We start from the raw sequence: 20,991 nt of genomic DNA on the forward strand, positions 1-20,991 counted from the left end.
TGTGACAAACAAAATAAAAATATGCCCTGTGTATTAACTTTTTTATCCTCTTTTTAATGACATAAATTTTATTTTGTTTGTAGGGTATGGCCAAGGTCAAATTTTGGGTTAAAGATGTAAACAAGATGCCCAAGGGCCTTGAGAGCTCTTCTGATAAATTGTACAATTTATCACTTCTATTAGAAGCCTCCTACTCTATTAGTATCATAAGACCCAAAATGCATCAACTTACAAAGTTTGATAATATTTAGCCAGTAAGACTGAAGATATTATAATATAATTATAAAATACCATAAGTATGTCACAGTCACCTACCTTTTGATTGAAATTTTCTGAGGACTCAAGATACATTATTGACAAAAAATGATGATTCTAATTAAATAAGTACCTGAGATATTCAAAAGTAGTTCAACATGACCTACTTTTTGGTCAACATTCTCTGAAAACCCAAGATGCATCATCTGACAAAGTTTGAGGATTCTAAGCCAATTAGTACCAGAGATAATTAAATATAGCCATCAGATGTCAAAAGTAGGTCACTGTTACCTACTTTTTGGTCGACGTTTTCCAAAAACCCAAGATGCCTAAACTGACAAAATTTGATGATTCTAAGCCAATAAAAACCTGAGATATTCAAAAGTAGGTGACCTACTTCTTGTTGGACATTCAATGAAACCGTTCGATGCCTCAACTGACAAAGTTTGATGATTCCGAGCCAATAAGTACCAGATATAATTAAATATAGCCATCAAATGTCAAAAGTAGGTCATAGTGACCTACTTTTTGGTCGACGTTCTCCAAAAACCCAAGGTGCCTAAACTGACAAAGTTTGATGATTCTAAGCTAATACGTACCTGAGATATTCAAAAGTAGGTCACCATGACCTACTTTTTGGTCGACATTCTCCGAAAACCCAAGGTGCCTTAACTGACAAGGTTTGATGATTCTAAGCCAAATAAGTACCGGAGATACTTAAATAAAGCCATAAAATGTCAAAAGTAGGTCACCGTGACCTACTTTTTGGTCGTCGCTCTCCGAAAACCAAATATGCATCAACTCACAAAGTTTGATGATTCTAAGCCAATAAATACCTAAGATACTTAAATATAGCCATAAAATGTCCAAAGTAGGTCATCGTGACCTACTTTGTGAACTTCATGACTCATCCTTCTTAAAATATTTAATCCCATTATTTCAGAATCATCAAATCTTGTAAGTTGTTGCATCTCGGGACCTTAAAACATATTTATGAAAAAGTAGGTCATTGTCACTTACTTTTTCAATTTTGCAGGCATTTGTTTTCAAATTGTTTAAAAGACCTATTTTGATTACCTTCAGACCTCCGATCATCAAACTTGGTCAGCAGAGGCATTTTGGGACTTTGAAAAATGTCGACTAAATTGTAAGTCACGATGACCTACTTTCGACATTTTATGTCTATATTTAAGTATTTTAGGTATTTATTGGCTTAGAATCATCAAACTTTGTGAGTTGATGCATCTTGGGTTTTTGAAGGGTGACGACCAAAAAGTAGGTCAATGTGACCTACTTTTAACATTTTAAGACTTTATTTCAGTATTTCATGACTTATTGGCTTAAAATCATCAAATTTTGTCAGTTGAATCAGATGCATCTTGGGTTTTGGGGAAATGTGGACTGAAAAGTAGGTTACCGTGCCCTGCTTTTGAATATCTCAGGTACTTATTGGCGTAGAATCTCCAGACTTTGTCAGTTGATGTATCCTGGGTTTTCTAAAATCGTCTACTAAAAATTAGGTCAGTGACCTACTTTTGACATTTTATGGCTATATTTAAGTATCTCGAGTACATATTGGCTTAGAATAATCAAACTCTGTCAGTTGATGCATCTTGGGTTTTCGGGGAATGCAAACCAAAAATTACTTCGCCATGATCTACTTTTGACATTTTATGACTATATTTTCATATCTCCAGTACTGGTTAACCCATAATTGTTAAACTTTGTCAGTTGGGGTATCTTTGGTTTTTAGAGAATATTGACTACAAAGTAGGTCATGGTGACCTACATTTGAATATCTTAGGTACTTATTGGCTAAGAATCATCAAACTTTGTCAGTTGATGTATCTTGGATTTCGAAAATCGTCTACTAGAAATCAGGCCACAGTAACCTACTTTTGACTTTTTATGGCTATATTTAAGTATCTCGAGTACTTATTGGCTATGAATAATCAAACTTTGTCAGTTGATGCATTTTGAGTTTTCCACGAATGTAGACCAAAAAAGTAGGTCAAGGTGACCTACTTTTGAATATCTCAAATACTTATTGGCATAGAATCTTCAATCTTTGTCTATTAATGCATATTGAGTTCTTAGAAAATATTTGTTATTTGAAAATGAATCTTAAAGTAGGTCACTGTGACCTACTTCTGTTTTTTTTTACAGCTTTATTAAAATATCTTTAGTCCTAATTGGCTAAGAATCATCAGACTTTGTCAGTTAATGCAGTTTGGGTCTTAGGATACTTAAGGTTACAGGCTTCAAATAGAAGTGATAGGTTCAGAAGAGCGATTCAAGGCCCTTGGGTCCCTTATTAGGTCACCTGAGTAAACTCGGGTGACCTATTGCTATATGTTTTCGTCCGTCGTCGTTCGTGCGTTAACATTTAAACATTTTCAGCTTCTTCTCTGAAACCGCAGAACCAATTTAAACCAATTTTGGCATATAGCATCTATGGGTGAAGAGGAACAAAAATTGTGAATTTCATGGTCCCTGTCCCCTTAGGGGTGGGATCAAAACCTCTCAAACTAGTGCAATCTCTAAAAATCTTTTTCTTAACTCCTGGACATCAAGCAGTCAAAATGTTGGTACAGTTATGATTGTTGTGCATAGTTATGTTGATTTAGGGCTGTATAGATTATATAGTGAAAATGCATAAATTCTTTGAAATTCTTCTTCTCTGCTCATGGGCATAAGATAAACTAACCAGGTGCATGGTTATGTTGAGTAAAACTACCTCTTCCAAAATTGTGAATTTCATGGTCCCAGGGTCAGGGGTTTTAGTGCTTTGGCGGGGCTATAAAGATTATATAGGGGAAATGAATTATTTCTTTGAAAATCTCATTTTTTATGCTTGGGTATTAAACCAATGAACTGTGTACATAGTTTTGAGGAGAAAGGATGCCTCTTTGAGATTTGTGAATTTCATGGCCCTGGGTCAGGGCTTCTTGTGTTAGGGCGGGGCTCTAATGTTTATATAATGAAAATGCATGAAATCTTTGAAAATCCTTCTCTTTGCTCCTGGATATTATGCTAATGATAAAAGTACACATTTATGATGACAAAAACCTGCCTCTTCGAAAATGGCTAATTTCTAGGCCCTAGGCCAGAGGTATTTGGAGGGGGGGGGGGGGGGTTACATAGTCTGAATATAAATTATTTCTTTGAAATCTGCACTTTAATTATTAATCAACAAGAAGATGGGTTAACATGACGAGAGATAATAAGCGCATAGCGCGACATACATGAAGTTGAAAAATTAAATCTCAATTTTATCAAAATTTTCCTTAATATTACATCTAATATTAAAGTATACTTTATGTAAAATCTTTACAACTTGCACAAATCTCATGAAAATTGAAGTTATTTGCGTATGAAATATTATACGCACACGAAAGAGGACAAAACGAGTCATTTTTTCACACTATAACACTGTTTTTCGTTATGAGTGGGTCTTCTCTCCACTTTTTTGAAAGGTAATCCTCAAAGTTTGCATAAAAACATACATATTTTGGTTTCCAAAACTATGGAGCAATGACCCACTCTACCTTAAAAATATAATTTTATGACATAACTTTCGTATCTTTTCGAGAAATACTTGAAGTCCCCTAAGTCAATGGTCATATCACAAACATGATTTAAATGCCACACATCATCAGGACTTGTGTAGCGTAGTGGTTAGCGTGGTAGTCTCAACAGAGAATGCAACTCAGGATTTTTATTGCCAGGGTTCGAACCGCATACCGCATTATTTTTCTTTATAATTTTTCTCAAAACTTTTTGTTCACCATGATTTTACAAAAATCAATGATGAGAACTTTACTCTAAATACTAAAATCACAGTTGAATATGATATTTATATATCTGAAGCTTGTGGGTTTTATGCACGCTAAGTTCACCCATCTCCTTTATGATAAAATAAAATTCATGATGAAATTCCCAAATTTTGAAATATGTTGCCCCAGGGTCAGTGGTTCCTGTGAGGAGGTGTTCACAAGTGGTTACATGTACAAAGTGGAAATGAATTTTCTCTTTGTTAAATTACTCTGATCTACCCCTGGGTATTAAGTGCCCAAAGTAAGCATGCTAATTGTGTAATTATGATAGGCAATGGTGCCTCTTTCAATATTAATTGTGAATTTCATGTCTTTGGGTTTAAAACACGAATCAAATTCAATTCCGGGATACTCAGGTGACCTATAAGGCCCGTTGGCCTCTTGTTATTGCTTAAATGAGACTTTTTAAATTTTAACTAACAGAAACAATGAGCCTTAAATCATCTGTTTGTTTTCTGCACACTATAAATACTTTGTTCAGTGAATTAAGTTTATACTCGGAACGAAAATGCTTCCATTGGTTACATGTAATAGAGTTGCAATCGATTATTCTGAACTTTCCCTCTAACAACCACTGAGCAGTATCTTATCATATCAGTGCATAATTAACAATCAGCGGCATTTTTTGAAAAAAAAGAGAGTCAAATAGATTAACCGATTGTTTTCTCTCCCTGGAGGGCATATTAAATATGCACTTCCTTATCAAATGCCTGACACAAATTATGTGTAAAAAATGATAACAAAAACGTAGCTACAAGAATCAATATAATACTTGTGAAATATTTATTACAAAGTGAAAAAACAGTTTAGAGTAACAAAAGCGTCAAAGAAAGCAGGAAATCCTTCTGCACCCGTCCTAAACGTTCCCCATGCGGTTTTGAGTGCTATCAATTTTATTTAAACTTAATAAATCGAGGAGCAAAACAAAATATTAACGACAGAGTTAAGCTAGAATAATTTGAACTCGCACAACTGATAAAATGGGAAAGTCCCTTTATTTTCTCCTTTATTACATTCATTATATTTGTGCCAATTAACGAGCTTAATTTCTTTTTTGTGCTCTTTCAAAGCTAATTATGTTTTATATTTATAGATATAATTTAAGGAGGTTGGATCCTTCATTTAAGAGTATAAAGGGGTTTTATTTATCTACACACATGACTTGATTAAGAACGAAGTCATTTGTTTTAATATCTACTGCACTTTGTTTTCGTCAGTCGTCCTACATAAACAGTTAAACATGTTCAGCTTTTCTCTGGAACAAGTGAACCAATTTCAAGCAATTTTGGCCTATAGCATATATCGGTGATCCCTTTGACTTCACTGAATCTTTTACAGTTTTGTATTACAGTGTATACTCTGGTGACCGTTAAGGCCCAAGAGCCTTTTGTTCTGAATACAGAGTTTTTAATGTGTGATTCAGTGTTGCTTTTACCATTCTATGGTCTGATGGCTGATGCTACCGTGAGTACAAATTTGATAAAAATAGTTTTAGATTAAATCAGATATTTTTTATTATTCAATTAAAATTTGATCAAACCTTTATGTCTTTTGCCATTTGTTGCAATTTGTGTTGCTGGTTGCCACATGGAACTCATCATAAACATTAAATATTGACTTATTAAAAAAATATCACATACCAGAGTCAATTTCTTGGACATGCCAATATACAAATGGACAAATTTTTCAGATACTCAGACTATAATGTAACTTAAGCTAACAATTTCCAGTACTGAATATGTACATTTCTCAAAGATCATTAGTCTAGGGTAAAATACTAGCTATCAAGCTTGTGATAAAAATTACTTTTGAAGAAATTGAGGCCTATCTATGCAAGAAACTAGCTGATAGAAATTTTAGATTAAATCACTTTCACTAAGTACTGTACCTCCAATGCTTAGTAAAAGTATTGCCTGTTTGTAATCTTAAAAGGGTATAGAATAAATCCCAAATTATGATTTTGAAAAAAAGGATCATATCTTGAAAAAAGAGTATGATTTCAAAACAGCAGTACCCATACAATGATAAAAAAAAATTCATCCATGTTTAAAGGACTAAAATGAACAATATGTATTATTTCAATTACATGTTGAAACGACAGGGTGATCAAGTAAGGCTTACTATTTTTCAAAAGTTCTAGGTTAAATGTTTATGCAGTAAACATGCCTAACAACTTAAATAATCTGGTCTTCATATCAAAATTCCATCATACTAAGCCCAAAGAGAATAAAAAGATTAATTGAAGACTGTGCATAAGTGGGACTCATTATGATGGAAGCCTTACTTAGTTACTACATACCTTTCTGAAATACTATCGACAAAACTCTCTTTAATGTGGCCTAGTTGAAATGCAATACAAGTAAGTGGCCAAAACCCTCATTGAGAGTGTAGGGCTCAAATAAATTAGGACATTTCTGAATGCTGAAGATGCTTTTGATTTCCAAATATCTTCAGAATAACAGAGATGAACAAACCAAGCATGGCTTGTGTCTCCATGTTGGTTAATATTCGTTGTGAATAAGACGCTTTAAATTACACATTCAGTGCTGCCATTATCAAACGTTTTGAAGATTTTATTTGAAAAAGATAATTTTGAAACCAAACTTGGGTGGATATGAAAATTCCGGATTTTTTTTTTTTTAAGAAATCGGAAAAAATCGGGTCGGCAGATCCGTAAAACGAAAAATATAATTTCTCTCACCTTATTAGGTTTATACATAAATAAAATTTAAACAGTTTAAAACAGATACTTTATAAAAGGTACATAAATTTACATAAAAATCAAGCTTTAGAAGTAAGAATTTTTTTTTTAATTTGCACAGGGAAAATAGCTTTAAGTGCAAAATATGTTAATCATTTAAATACACTTGTCATGCCTCTGAATTTATTATATCCTTCTAGAATAAGATAAAACTCTTCAATAGGCACTTTTTTGTATATTCGCTATGTTTTAATATTTCGTTAAAGATTAAATTGTGACAATTTAAGCAGTCTAGTATAAAGCAAACAAAGAGATAACAATGTAAATATTTTCAACCATTCCTCTTCAGGTGAAGATCAATATATATTTGTTTTTTTTTAATGATGAATATGTCATGGTTAATATTGATTAAATACTAGGTATAAATACAATGGAAATATCGTTAAACACTGTATTTGACAAAGAGAAAATTTAAAAGCCTAATGCTTTTAAATATTCCCAGAGAGGATTACATGTATTAACAACATATAATATTTAAGCGTTGATTTTATTAAGCAGGAATCATGAAAATCTTCAATTATCTTAAAACTGCTTTTATTATCCTTAATATCATTTTACGTATCCATGGAGATTTAAAAGCTGGATATTCTTCTATAAAATATGGCTACAGACTTCTTTATAGAATGATAGAATCTTACGTGAACTATAGCCTACTGGACTGTGTTGAAGAGTGTCTCAGAACCAGAAGGTGTAAATCGGTAAATTACTACAAAGGCGCAAACTTTTGTGAAATTAACTTCAGAAGAAATACTACTCGACCAGCATTTTACAGACAAGCCCCGGGCTGGTTATACACTGACATTAGGTACTGGGATGAGGTAAATATCTTTGTATTCTCTATCTAGAGAGAAAGAGAGAGATGAAATACAGACAGGGAACGGGGTTGAATTTCAATATTGAAATAAACACTAACTTCTTCAGGAATCTAAGTGTATTTCTTATGCGATAGTCCACGTTATATGATAACCATTAAATTTAATGTTTAAATTAAAACTAGTTATATAAGTTTAGCATTGAACATTTAAAACGTTAATGTTCCTGTTATTGTGTAATTCTGTAGGAAACACACTGGCGATTATCAGCATCAAATGAATACCTATTTGACTAAAAGATATTTTTGTATAAGTACAAAATGTTGATAAAAAATCAAATGGTATACATTGAAGAGCGGATATGATGTTATCGACTTTAGCTAATGAACTATGATAATAGCTAATGACCCATATGTTATAGATATGTGACGTTACACGGTTAATTCTAAATTAACTATAGTAAATTGTAGTTAACTATCATAAACTATAGTTAACTATAGTTTTTTTGTTAGGGTTACATTTGCAAAATTTCATTACTTTTCATCTGTTGAACAGGAATTATCTCAATTAATGTCAGTAATTTTCAGGTTCATAATTTCATTATTTCTGTCTGGTGAACAACCTTATAACATCCATTTATGTCAAAAATTTTCAGTTTCAATTTTTTTCTGTTGAACAAGAATTATCTCTCTTTTTTTGAATATACGTTTTAGGTTCTCGCAGGATCTTGTGCAGGATCACCCTGTAAAAACTATGAAAAATGCATCCCTAAACCTTTTGGAGAATACGAATGCGTTTTGTCAGGTGAGATATTAAAGAAATCGTTAAGTATTAAATTTTGAAAGTAAAATAGAAGAAATGTCATTGAAAAATGAAAATGTATTTTTTTATACACCTCCCAGCCTCTCTAGGCGATAAACTCGCTTGAATGAATTTTCAGCAATCCAACAAATAATTCTAATCAAGCGAATTAATCACTTGTAGAGAAATTGAACCATGAGGGAAAGTGGACAAATTTTACCAAAAGTGCACATGAAATCGCGCCGTAAATTGTACCTGTTTTGCCTTACGGGATCTGTAGAGTTATAGTTAGACACTAATATATGTATATTTATTCTCTCTAATAATCTTGTCTTCATACTTAGTGTTCAGCAGATAAAAAACAACTTTTGATTGCAGTACACACCGATATGGGTCGAGGAATACAATCCATCTAATATTATTATTTTTTCAGTGAAATAATAAAAACAATTATTTTAACTTTAAAATAGGTATTAAGCCTTCTTTCGTTTTGAAATTATTTTGAACTATATTGCGTGAAGAATCGTGCGTTTGCTTTAGCAATCGTGTAAGATCGTGACATGTGTAGAATCGTGTGCGTGAAGGATCGTTCGTGTAACAGATATTATCGTGCGGAATCGTTCGTGTAACGTGATCGTGCGTGTGAGTTGTCAACAATAATTAACGTTGCAGCCACTAAATATATATATATATAACGGAAAATCACTCATAATTATTTATTTAATCAATAAAATATAGCCGTTTGTTACAAATTCTTGCAAATATCGGTAAATAATTATTTTGAGACTATTTCCTTATATGGAGCAATCAGGGCGGAGCTACTGTCATGACGTAAAACCTCATTACCATATTACTTTCATATGTAGCCTTAATAACTGTACTGCTAATGAAAATGCCAGAAATTGTCTGAAAATCTTCTCTGCTCCTTGGTATTTAATAAACGCTCCTTGGTATCAAATAAACTATCCAAGTACGTATTTGTATTGAATAAGGCTGAAGCCTTCCAAAATTGTAAGTTTCATGGCCCCTGGTTTGGGTTTTTAGCTCTATTATTAATCTAGTGAAAATTCATTAATTCTTTAAAAATCTCCTCTTCACCTGGGTGATAATTTAATGAACTATGTACATAGTTATGATGAGGAAGAATGCCTCTTCCAAATTTGAGAATTTCAGGAGCGCTAGGTCAGGGTGCTTGTGTTAGGACGGGCTCTAATGATTTAATTGCAATGACCTCTTACATATTTATGATGAAGAAAGGCGTTTCTTCCAAAATGGTTAATTTCAGGGCCAGGATCAGGGTTACCGTGGGTGGGGTGGGGTAACAGAGTCCGAAAATAAATGCATTGAATTCTCCTCTGTGGTATTGATCAACCTTTTATGATGAAAAGAATTTATGATAAAATTTCCAAAATCTTGAATACTGTGACCCGAGTCAGTGGTTCCTGTCAGTGGCGATGCACAACTGGTTATAAAGTGGAAAATGAATGCGTTTCTTTGTTACTTCATCTACCTCTAGGTGCTAAGTAACCAAAGTAAGCGTGCTAGTACCGTAAATCTCGAAATTTTTGCTGTAGATAAATTTTTAGCTAATTTGCAAGTTCGTTGCATTAGCAAAAATATTTTTCTTAAAAATAAATTACAATAAGAAAATGTGAACAAAGCAGCGGTCATTCGTAAAAATTAATCAACAGCATTTTAACCCAATTCGCAAAATGAAATCAACGTAAAAATTTCCAGATTACAGTATATCATGATTGTGTAGTTATGATCGTAATGATATGCTCTTTACATATTGTGAATTTCATGGTTCTATCAAGGTTTAAACAAAAGCCAAATTAGGATTGTTGAAAAGTTGTTACAAATGTACATCATACTAGGGTAACCAACAATGTACAAGGCAGGGGCGTAGCAACAGGGTGGGCCAGGGGGGGTTTCCCCCAACCTTACTTATACTATACGAAATGTTAATTGAAAGCCTGGTTGGCCCCCCCCACTTTTTAGGCTTATAGTGATGTCCAGAAAATGTAGTATTAGAATTGGTACTGAAAGTAGTTGTAACTGAGAAAAAGTTTACCTCTACCCCCCCCCCCCCCCCCCCGAAAATAGGATTTTCGACTCTGGGCAAGTTTTCTTTTTTTTTTTTTGTTTTTTTTTTGTTTTTGCTTGTCAACTTTTTCAGGTAAGTAAAAAATTTTTTTCTCTGGCTGGCCCCCCCACTTTCAAAAATGCTACGCCACTGCAAGGTCGGCACTCAGAGTCATTAAGCAGTGAGGGATCTTTATCGTGCCAATGCTTTGCGTGACAAGGGACCTCGGTTTTTAATGTCTCATACGAAAGATCCGCAACTTTCACTTCAATTGCCGAGCGCCTGACGAAGGAACAGCTGTCACTCGAGGCCAAGATTACAACTCACGACCTCCCGATTACGGAAGTTTCGCTCTAATAAATGATTGTAATGGTACGAAATCTCTGAGGAGTCAATGCAGCTTTGCAGCGTTCATTTTTAACACTTAGTTTAAAATTGTTTTAGAGATTTAAAGCACGCAGTCAAACAAAATACTTTCAAACCCAAGATGGAACATTAGCAGTTCAAATATGTCTTGTCGCTTGGGATGTTCTCATTCATGGGGTATAAATTTTTGTCCCCCGCTTGAAAAGTGTGGGATATTAATTGGGTCTGTCCGTCCGTCTGTCCGTCATTCTGTCTGTCTGTAACGCTTACGTTTCCACACCATATCTCGAGAACCCTTTGAGCTTTTGCAATGAAATTTTGCGTAGCAGCTCCTTATGGACTAAAGAAAAACCCTATTGATTTTGAGGTCCAAAGGTCAAGGTCATATATTCGCAAATTCTTTTTCTTATAACACTTTCGTTTCCGCGCAATATCTCGGGAACCCTTTGAGCTTTTGCAATGACATTTTACAGAACAACTCCCTGTGGCTTAAAGATTGATTTTGAGGTCAAAAGGTCAAAATTCCAGGTCATAAATATATACATTCTGTTTGTGTGCAACACTTTCGTTTTCGGGCGATATTTCAAGAAGATGTTGAGCTTTTGCAATGTAATTTTATACCAAAAGTCCCTATGACCTCTCTCACCCCTCTCAAAGTGCCCCGCCCCGTTTGTTTTATTAGTATTTATTGTATTACATGTCGCTATTTTTGGCACAGGGACATGAAGGAGAGTTATTCCGTATGAAAAAGGTTCTCGGCTGACTTTATATTTTACATCTATTAGAACTTTTTAATAAAGGTTAAATTAGACACCATGCATTGTGTAAAATTTTTACAATATCGAACGTATATACATGTATGTGTCTTTATCTGTGCATATTATTTTTGTTAAAGTACAGCAGTTCCGTGGTGTAGTGGTGTGTCTCCCGCTTCACATGTGAGAGGTCCCGGGTTCGATTCCAGGACGATCCATTTTTTTTTCCGAAATACTTTTTTTTACTAAATGATAATATTCAGCATGTGAAATGAAAAAAGTATGAGGTCTAGCTTGTATAACCTCATAATATCATTACAGTGTGATAAATATTCCATATAAAAGGAATCTTCTATACACATAAGCAATCAAATCTTTATATCCATACTGACATATTTTATTTGATTCAGTATACATGTATACATTTAAGGATACACCAAAGGTTTCCAAAGGGCAAAATTTAATTTGCTTGTAATTCTTTCATTAACAAAGATAACATGTTAAATGTATATATCATTTGAAAGCTTGTTAAATTTACTATTTAATGATCGTAATTTAAAATTTTCAATTTTATCTTATTAAAAAATTATTAATATTTTAATGTAAATATATGTGCATTTATATTTTATAAATCAACTTTTTTGTATTCCACCTCTCAAAGTCAAAATTTTGCCTCAATGTAGACTAAAGATTGAACTTTAAAACCGTATCTCAGATTTTTGATAAATCTTCTTATTCAAAAGTTACATCCATTTGTCTTTCAATGTTACCAATTTATTAGCCTAATTCTACATTTCCCCCAATAATTCGAGAACTGAGCAAGATATCAAAAATCTGAGATACGGTTTAGTGAAAACACATTTGAGACACATTCTGGCCACTTTTCAGAGAAATTGGTCAATAAATAAGGGAGCTGAATCCTTTCAAATAATACCACCAACTGTCTGATCTTACTTTACAGTAGAGCAGTAGAGGGCAAAAACCCATTACACAACAAAGTCTGCCAAAGCTGGAAATATATGACACCTCGGAGATTCAGCTTTGGATACCTGTCACTTATCCATATTTCCTATGCATATTCACAAGAATGGGAGGTTCTGTTCTTTATTTAGGTGCTTTTAATGAAGTAAAATAGGTTCAATTCTGAATCAGAAAGATTTCCCGGCAAAATGGCAAGAGTTAAGCTCCACCTCCTATTTCATGGTCATTAGTGACCTGTTAGATCTCCTTCCCTAAATCTAGAGTCCCTGTAGTTTAATTACTGATAGTGGCTAGTGAAGAATTCCCCAAGTGGTCACAGTGATTTATTGCTCCTTTCAGAAGCAGGCAGTTACAGACCAAATCAGAAGCTTCAATAACGGCACATTCACATGTGTTAGTGTTTATGTTTGATTATTGTTAAATAATTAGAAAACCATTTAATAATCAGCAAGAATTTTTCATGCATTATAAAGCAATGATTAGCATTGTTTTCTTAGCCAAAAATCTCAAAATTGACAAAAATCTTGAAAAAAGCCTTTGGTGTATCCTTAATAATTCTACAAATTCAGTCAGGGAGATCCGACCCCCCTCCCCCACCGAACTGCGCATGGTTTACTTTTTCCCTAAGCGGGCGACACAAATTAATTAATATACAGGATGTATACTTAAAAAGCGGACCTGATATTTTAGCGGGATTGGCGGATACAGCGATGCACTTACGCTATTTCATAATCACCGTTAATTAATGAAAGCGATATTATTTTTAGGTCACCTGGGTAAACTCAGATGACCTATTGCTATCCGTTTTCGTCCGTCGTCGTGCGGTAACATTTGAACATTTTCAGCTTTTTCTCTGAAACCCCTGAACCAATTTCAACCAATTTTGGCATATAGCATCTATAGGTGAAGTGGAACAAAAATTGTGTATTTCATGATCCCTGCCCCCCTGGGGCCTGAGGAGTGGGGCCAAAACCACTAAAATTAATGCAATCTTTAAAAATCTTTTTCTTTACTACTGGACATCAAGCAGTCAAACTGTTGGTATGATCGTAATCAGCATTGAGTTCTCTACCAAAATTGTGAAATTCATGGCCCAAAGGACAGGGGTTCTACCGGTACATATGTAGTGCTAGGGCGGGGCTATATTATATAGTGAAAATGCATAAATACTTTGAAATTCTTCTTCTCTGCTCAAGAGCACTAATGAATTAACCAAGTGCATAGTTATGTTGAATATGGCTGCCTCTTCCAAAATTGTGAATTTCATGGCCCCAGGGTCAGGGGTTCTTGTGCTAAGGCGGGGCTATATAGATTAAATAGTGAAAACGCATAAATTCTTTGAAGTTCTTCTCTGCTCATGCGCATTAATTAAACTAACCAAGTGCACAGTTATGTTGAATATGGCTGCTTCTTCCAAAATCGTACATTTCATGGCCTCAGGGTCAGGGGTGCTAGGGCGGGGCTATATATAAAAATTATCTAGGGTCTGGGAAAATGAATTGTTTCTTTGAAAATCTTCTTTTCTGCCCCTGGGTATTAAACCAATGAACTATGTATATAGTTATGAGGAGGAAGGATGCCACTTTGCATCAAGCAGTCAAACTGTTGGTATGATCTTCATGGCCCCTGGGTCAGGGCTTCTTGTGTTAGGGCGGGGCTCTGTTTATATAATGAAAATGCATTTCTTTGAAAATCTTTTCCTTCGCTCCTAGATATTATGCCATTTATCTAAGTACATATTTATGATGAAGAAAGCTGCCTCTTCCAAAATGGTTAATTTTTGGGCCTTTGGGTCAGAGGTTTTTGGAGGGGGTGGGGTACATAGTCTGAATATAAATTAATGCTTTAATATTCATCAACAATTTATGATGAAATAAAATTCTTGATAATATTTCCAAAATTTTGAAATATGTTGACCCAGGGTCAGTGGTTCCTGCGCGGAGGGATGCACAAGTGGTTACAAAGGTAATCAAAGTAAGCATGCTAAGTGTATAATTATGATAAGCAACGGTGCCTCTTTCAAAATTGTGAATTTCATGTCCTCAGGTTTAAAATACGAATGAAGTTCAATACGGGATACTCAGGTGACCTATAAGGCCCATGGGCCTCTTGTTTATTAATTTACTTGCTTTGATCTGCCAATTAACAGGCCTTGAACACCGAGTCTATTTTGATAGGCAAAAAGCCTATATAAATGTATGTAACACAGGCCTTTGGATCGCTTAAAAAAAATTGTGTGTGTAAAAAAATATTTTTTTTTTCAACACCTCAATTTTTTTTCTAAGCGATCTAAAGGCCTGTGGTATGTAAATATAATTCCATGTTTAATATTTTTTTTCAAATTCACCTAATAACATTTTTAGCGCGTATTATCACTTCGCTAACCACTCCATACCGAGATATAATGTCAAATTTTGAAGACGCTAATTTCTGTACACATACCATATATTAGGCTGATTATTTTCGTCACATTTCATCCACCTTTAAAACACCTTTTGTATTCTAGAAATGTTGCCCGCGTGGCGCAGTGATTAGAACGCAAATCGCGAAGGAATCCACCCATACGTCACTGGTTCAAATTCCACTGTAGGACGTGGCGTCCCATTCTTCGTACGGGACCGTATTAACAGAGTCCCTGTGTCGGAGTAGGTGCCGGCTCGATAAAGATCCCTCACTGACCAATGGCCCTAAGTGCCGAGTATAGGAAGAAATTTGAAGCTCTACATCGACATATAGTAGCGTCTCCATATGAGTGAAAAACTCGGGAGAGAGGGGCGCTAAACAACATATAATCAATCAATCTTGCTTTTAATACCCCCCCCCCCCCCCCCCGCTTGTAAATGTTGAGATGAATAAAGTTGATAGATTTTTTTTTTATCAGATTGTGGGATCCCTGTCAAAAGAATAAAGAATACCAAGTGGGATGTACGGGACTGGGAAGGAATAGGGATAAGAAAACGTATGCACATTAAATGCTTGAATTCCTTTGAACAGCAAGGATCCGGAATGATCGTGTGCCATAAAAATGGGACCTGGATAACGGACTTGGTTTGTCAAGGTTGAAAAAAAATGTTGTTTTTAAGTCTTTGTGTTTTTTAATTATTTACTTTCAAAATCCGTATCTAATACAAAATGTATCTGCTTACCTCGAGAACAAGAGGCCCATGGGCCATATCAGTCATCCGAGAACATTGGCTAAAAAAAAAAGCTAAAATCAATACTAGTAGTTAAACACCGGGGTCTGGGTTGAATTTTAATTTGAATTCTGAACTTCCTGAAGATACTTTAACATCAATATAACCAAAGCCTTTCCTGATCTTGGACATTAAACATTTTTATTTCTACATATTCCTTTTCAAAAAATCGCCATTGTGGCCCCCTCCTCAGGGAGAGTCATAACTTGAACAAACTTAAAGATGCAAAGACACAGATTTGAAGTTAATATTTTCTGTACAATATCACGACTTATATATTGTATTAGCATTTCACACAAAATTTTGGATTGGTTTGATTGTCACATCCTTGCACTTTCACAAAAGTTTATTTTATACTTAATACTAAGGAAAAGTAGCAATCTTGTGTATTAATAAAAATGCACGATTCTAAACATAATGATACAATCAATCAATATTATCGGCCAGTCACTCCATACATATATAATGAGTGATTAAATTTCAACATCATTTTTGTAAAAAGAACCAAAAGAAAGCCTATCATACAAGAAGGAAGCAGTAAAAACAATATCCTGTAAACACACAATATTAAGGTAGAAACAGTAGAACTATGTGATTTTATAGTTTGATAAGGTATTATCAAGGATTAATTTTACAATCGTGAATTGAGTTTAAACGGACCAATCAAAAGGGAAAAGAAGTGGTCCCCACAAAAAGCAAAAAAAATATTAAATTATTTTTGTAGCGACGAGAACGAAAACATTTGAATTTAGATGCTGTGGAAATAAAAAGGTTGATATTAAAGCTCAGTTACTTGTTAAATCAATGATAACACTTAAATGTATCTTTGTAGTGGATAAATGTTATGGAAGCATTTTTATATTAAAGGGTATTTATATTAAATTTCTCAGTAATTGAATCTTTAAAAGAAAATTGAGGAGGATATAGACTGATCATTATTTGCTGACATCCCTGAATAAGAGGTCCTAAGATGGGCCACAACGATTACTCCGAATCAATACGGCTCTGCTATTCATCAGCAGTTTCTTTTTCTATCCGTATAATCTTTTATATAACTTGTATCCCTATCGTGACCCCCACCCTACCCTCAGGGTCATGATTTGAACAATTTTACATAAGGATTTCTCCATATCAATTTGACTAATAGCTTCCTTGTTTTTGAGAAAACCGTTCACGGAGCTCAGTCCGCAAAGCACTCACTCAGTGATCGGGAGGTCGTAAATTCGAATCTCGGCCGCGACTGATCTTAGTCGATAAAATGTGTAGCCCACCGTTCTTTCACCGAGCGCCCTGCACTCTGAATCTTAAGCTGCGGGTCCTTGGGAGGAACTTCAAACAACCGGGGCCCCATTTGTAACCAGCAACGTTGGCAGGATAAAATCCGTCTGCTGCTCAATGTCCTGGAGTATCGAGTAAAGGTCAAAATTTGGTACATGTATATGCTGACGTCTCTATATGGAGTGAAATTTTTTTCGAGCGGGACGTAAAACAATATACAATCGATCATTTCCTGTATATTTCCATGTAAAACTATGTGCTAATATTTCTCATTTGAGCTGAAATAAGGCATTCATAAAGACTGAGAATGAAAATGTCAATGCAGAAACTATAGACCACAATACTATTCTACAAGTATTTGCAGTGCAGTGTAAGAAAACTGTGCAAGATAAGCGATATATTAAAATTGAAGAGGAAAAGATTCTTTAGGGTCCTTTTTTTTAAAACTTGCATATATTCCAAGTGTTAATATACGTGTGATTTTGTTTCTGTTTCAGTTCGTACTGATTGTAAGGATCACCTTGAGAAAGGTCACACTAATTCCGGTGTATACCCGATTTATCCTTATGGTACCGACTCCAGTCCTATCAACGCTTACTGTGACATGATCACAGAGGGAGGCGGCTGGACGGTATCTGTTATTTTTACGAATTAAGTTTTAAAATTGGCAAAAGAAATATTTATTTGTATCTCATTCTGTTGAGCAAGTGATTGATAAGGGACAAAAACACAATCCCAAAAATTTATTGAACTTTCCACAACACAAATATTCGTCTCATAAAAATTGAATGAATAAGTAGTATGTGTTTTTTGTTGGAAGGTTATACAAAAACGAGTGAATGAATCCCTGAGCTTTGAGAAGAACTGGGAGGCGTATAAGAATGGTTTCGGAACACAGGAACAGAATGTTTCGATAGGTAAATAAAAATCCTATGAAAACTGAGCCATTATTCCGATTAAATATTTGACAAATGATCCATTTAGGAACATATCAATTTTTTCAGAGGAATTTAAGGCCAGAATTTCACACAGATTATTACATGTATGTAATTTACATCATGTTTTGGGTAATTCCTGATTGATAGTTCTTAAACATTAATGTGAGGAAAACATACCATTTTACTTTAGGGCATTACAATGCTTGTGTTGTGTCTTTTCCTATGATAATAAGAATCGAAAAGTCTTATGAAGAAAAAATACTGTAAAGTACATTTTCCGCTGGTATCATATATGACGCTATGTACGGTAAGCAAAGTTTGCGTGGAAATTGTCCGAGCGTACTTAATATAAATGTAAAGCGTATACTGACAGTCTAGGAAATCCGCGTAATTTTCTACCCGCGGATTAAACAGAAATGTAGATTCCGCAGTATGACCCCGCGGAAAAGAATGAGTCTAGCAGTAATATAATTTTTAGGGCAAAGAGAGAATAAAATAAAATAAATGTATCAGTTGAATATGGAAAACAATCTTCATACGGGTTAGCTGCTGTGGAATCATTGCAATTCATGGTGGTCAAGGTTCGTTTGTAACCAAATTTGACCGTTTGTGGGGATGTAATTTCATGGGTTACTCGTAAATATAATGACTCAATGAACTAATATGATAACAAAATAAACGTTAGTGCAGGGAATGTAAATTCGTTGGTGAGGGTGACTCTCGAAATCCACGAACATTAGCCCCCCACGAACAATGATGATTCCCCAGTACCTTGATTAAATTGAAAAAGAATATAATGTCACGTTTTTGGGGGAATATTACTTTAAAGTGTGTGCATTGCAATGCCTTATTAATCTGTATGCGGAAATGACGTCATTGGTTGGTTAACAAAGGGAAACAACTCGTCCCTTTATGTCTCCATCACTCTCCAGAATGGTACAAGCCTGTACGAGTTGTACGAAAAGTTCGCCATTTCGGACGAAACAGAGAAGTATAAACTATTTCTGACGGGACCTGCACGGGGAACCTAGATTTACGTGTGACAGGTAGATTGTTACACATAGTGAAATATATTGGCAAAGTGTCACATTAAGAGAAAAAAAAGAAGTATATCGATAAACGAGAGGGGTGAGGGGGTGTAAAACGTGTTGTTTACAAAATAGTCTTCATTAAACTAAAACGTTAACCTTACGTGCAAATTTGATTACGCTTTACATATCTGTAATATTAGGTATAAATTTGCGATAGAAGTGTGTTGATAGGAGTATTAAAAGTATTATTTTACTTTCAGACGTCTTGTGTTGATTCTATGGAGTAAGGAGATCCATGAAATCCAACTTTTTCTATTAAATTTCAAATATATAACATTACAAGTCAGCAGTTCCTAAACTATGATATAAAATCCCCATGAACAAATATTGCGTATAATCTTCAAAATTTGACCCGAAGAAAATTTTGTGTTTGTTTGATTATTGTTTTACGTCCATCTCGATAATTTCACTCAAATTGTGACGACACCACTTACTGGCGGAAAGCTGCAAACCTTGTTCTAAACTTGGCACTTAGAGGCATTGAGCAGGGAGGAATGTTTTCGTGAAAACACCTACAGTTTCATTTGAAGTACCAGTCTTCAAGTCCCACAGTGGGATTCGAACTCGCGACGTAAGGATTAACGCCTCACTCCGCGATTCTAGAGGAGAAGCTCTAATCACGATGTGGTTCTACAGTAAACTTAAATTGAATGATAGAAATCTTTATCAGTTTGGAATCAATAAGTTCTGATGAACTAACTCGAAAGTGTCCAAATTGCGACCTTTTGATATATCACACGTACTTGGATATACAGATGCTAAGCAATTGCTTGGCTGACATGTTAACTTGTCATTAGACTGTAAATAAGGGACTCAAAGGCATACCGCCAATGACCAGGCAATTTTTTTAATCCCTATGTCCAGACCTGTTCATAAAACATCTTCCTTCCTGCCCATGCCACGTTCATACATATATAACTAACAATCTGTTGACATACAAGTTCCCTTCTTAATGAGAGATGATACAATGAAAAATTAGATGGGTATAATTTACGACCTATGATGTAAATGATGCGAAATATTTAAAAAATGTAAACTTTCTTTGATGTTTTTAATTTTATCTCTCTGCAACCAGCCTTTTTAACTCTGTATTTATTTACTTAAAAAGACGAGCTATTTTATGGCGACTTTCTGTCTGCTGTACGAGTTCAATATCGTTTTGTGATGCTGTAAGATTTACGTAGAAGATAAGAAACGATTCAGCTGTTGCTGCTGTTATAAAAATGACAAGAAATAACAAAAATGTTTCTTTCCATAGGTGGGATAATTGAGCCACGTGCTCCATGGTCAGTTGACAAGAATTTATAATGGATTAACAAATGTATAACAGAAAAGAATATTATCTGAATAATGAGGCTGTTTAATTTTAATTTGGTTTTCTGTAATTTAATAGGTGACAGTATGTTAACTGCAGATTCCAGCTTTCGGTTGCCTGGGATGTATTTTACTACGTACGATAGGGATAACGACAGGTCATCTGATTATAACTGTGCTATAAGGTTTAAAGGGGGCTGGTGGTTTAACAGGTGCTACAACGCCTTCCTGAACGGGCCTTTGTCAACTACAGATTGGGATTGGCCTTGGAATCCTAGAGTTGTGAATGGCACATCCGTCAGAGAAACAATGATGATGGTCAGACGTCGCTAGGTAACAATATTCGGTGTTTCTTTTTAATTTATGATTCAGAGTGGCAGATTACGTGATATGCGAATGATTTTATTTTATGGTTATATGACATCTGATTTACCACTATGTCTTTATATTTTTAAGAGGTATTTTTTCATATATAGGGCGTTCGATTGCTTTCTTATCCACTCTCTAAGATGTATACTTTAGG

At 34.6% G+C, this 20,991-nt stretch overlaps 1 protein-coding gene across 1 annotated transcript; it reads left to right on the forward strand.

Annotated features, from left to right (window-relative positions):
• Positions 1 to 7,475: 7,475 nt before the first annotated feature.
• On the forward strand, positions 7,476 to 20,786 carry LOC134233378 (ryncolin-4-like; the record flags this gene model as incomplete). Its single annotated transcript, XM_062715340.1, has 5 exons — positions 7,476 to 7,670; positions 8,378 to 8,468; positions 17,623 to 17,756; positions 17,946 to 18,042; positions 20,548 to 20,786. Coding segments are annotated over exons 1-5 (756 nt in total), but the record flags the coding sequence as incomplete, so codon positions are not given.
• Positions 20,787 to 20,991: the final 205 nt, after the last annotated feature.

This window comes from Saccostrea cucullata, unplaced genomic scaffold (assembly GCF_032062105.1).
Source record: "Saccostrea cucullata isolate Sc308-1 unplaced genomic scaffold, CSIRO_AGI_Scuc_v1 ctg3850, whole genome shotgun sequence".
In the NCBI taxonomy this organism is placed as follows: Eukaryota; Metazoa; Mollusca; class Bivalvia; order Ostreida; family Ostreidae; genus Saccostrea; species Saccostrea cuccullata.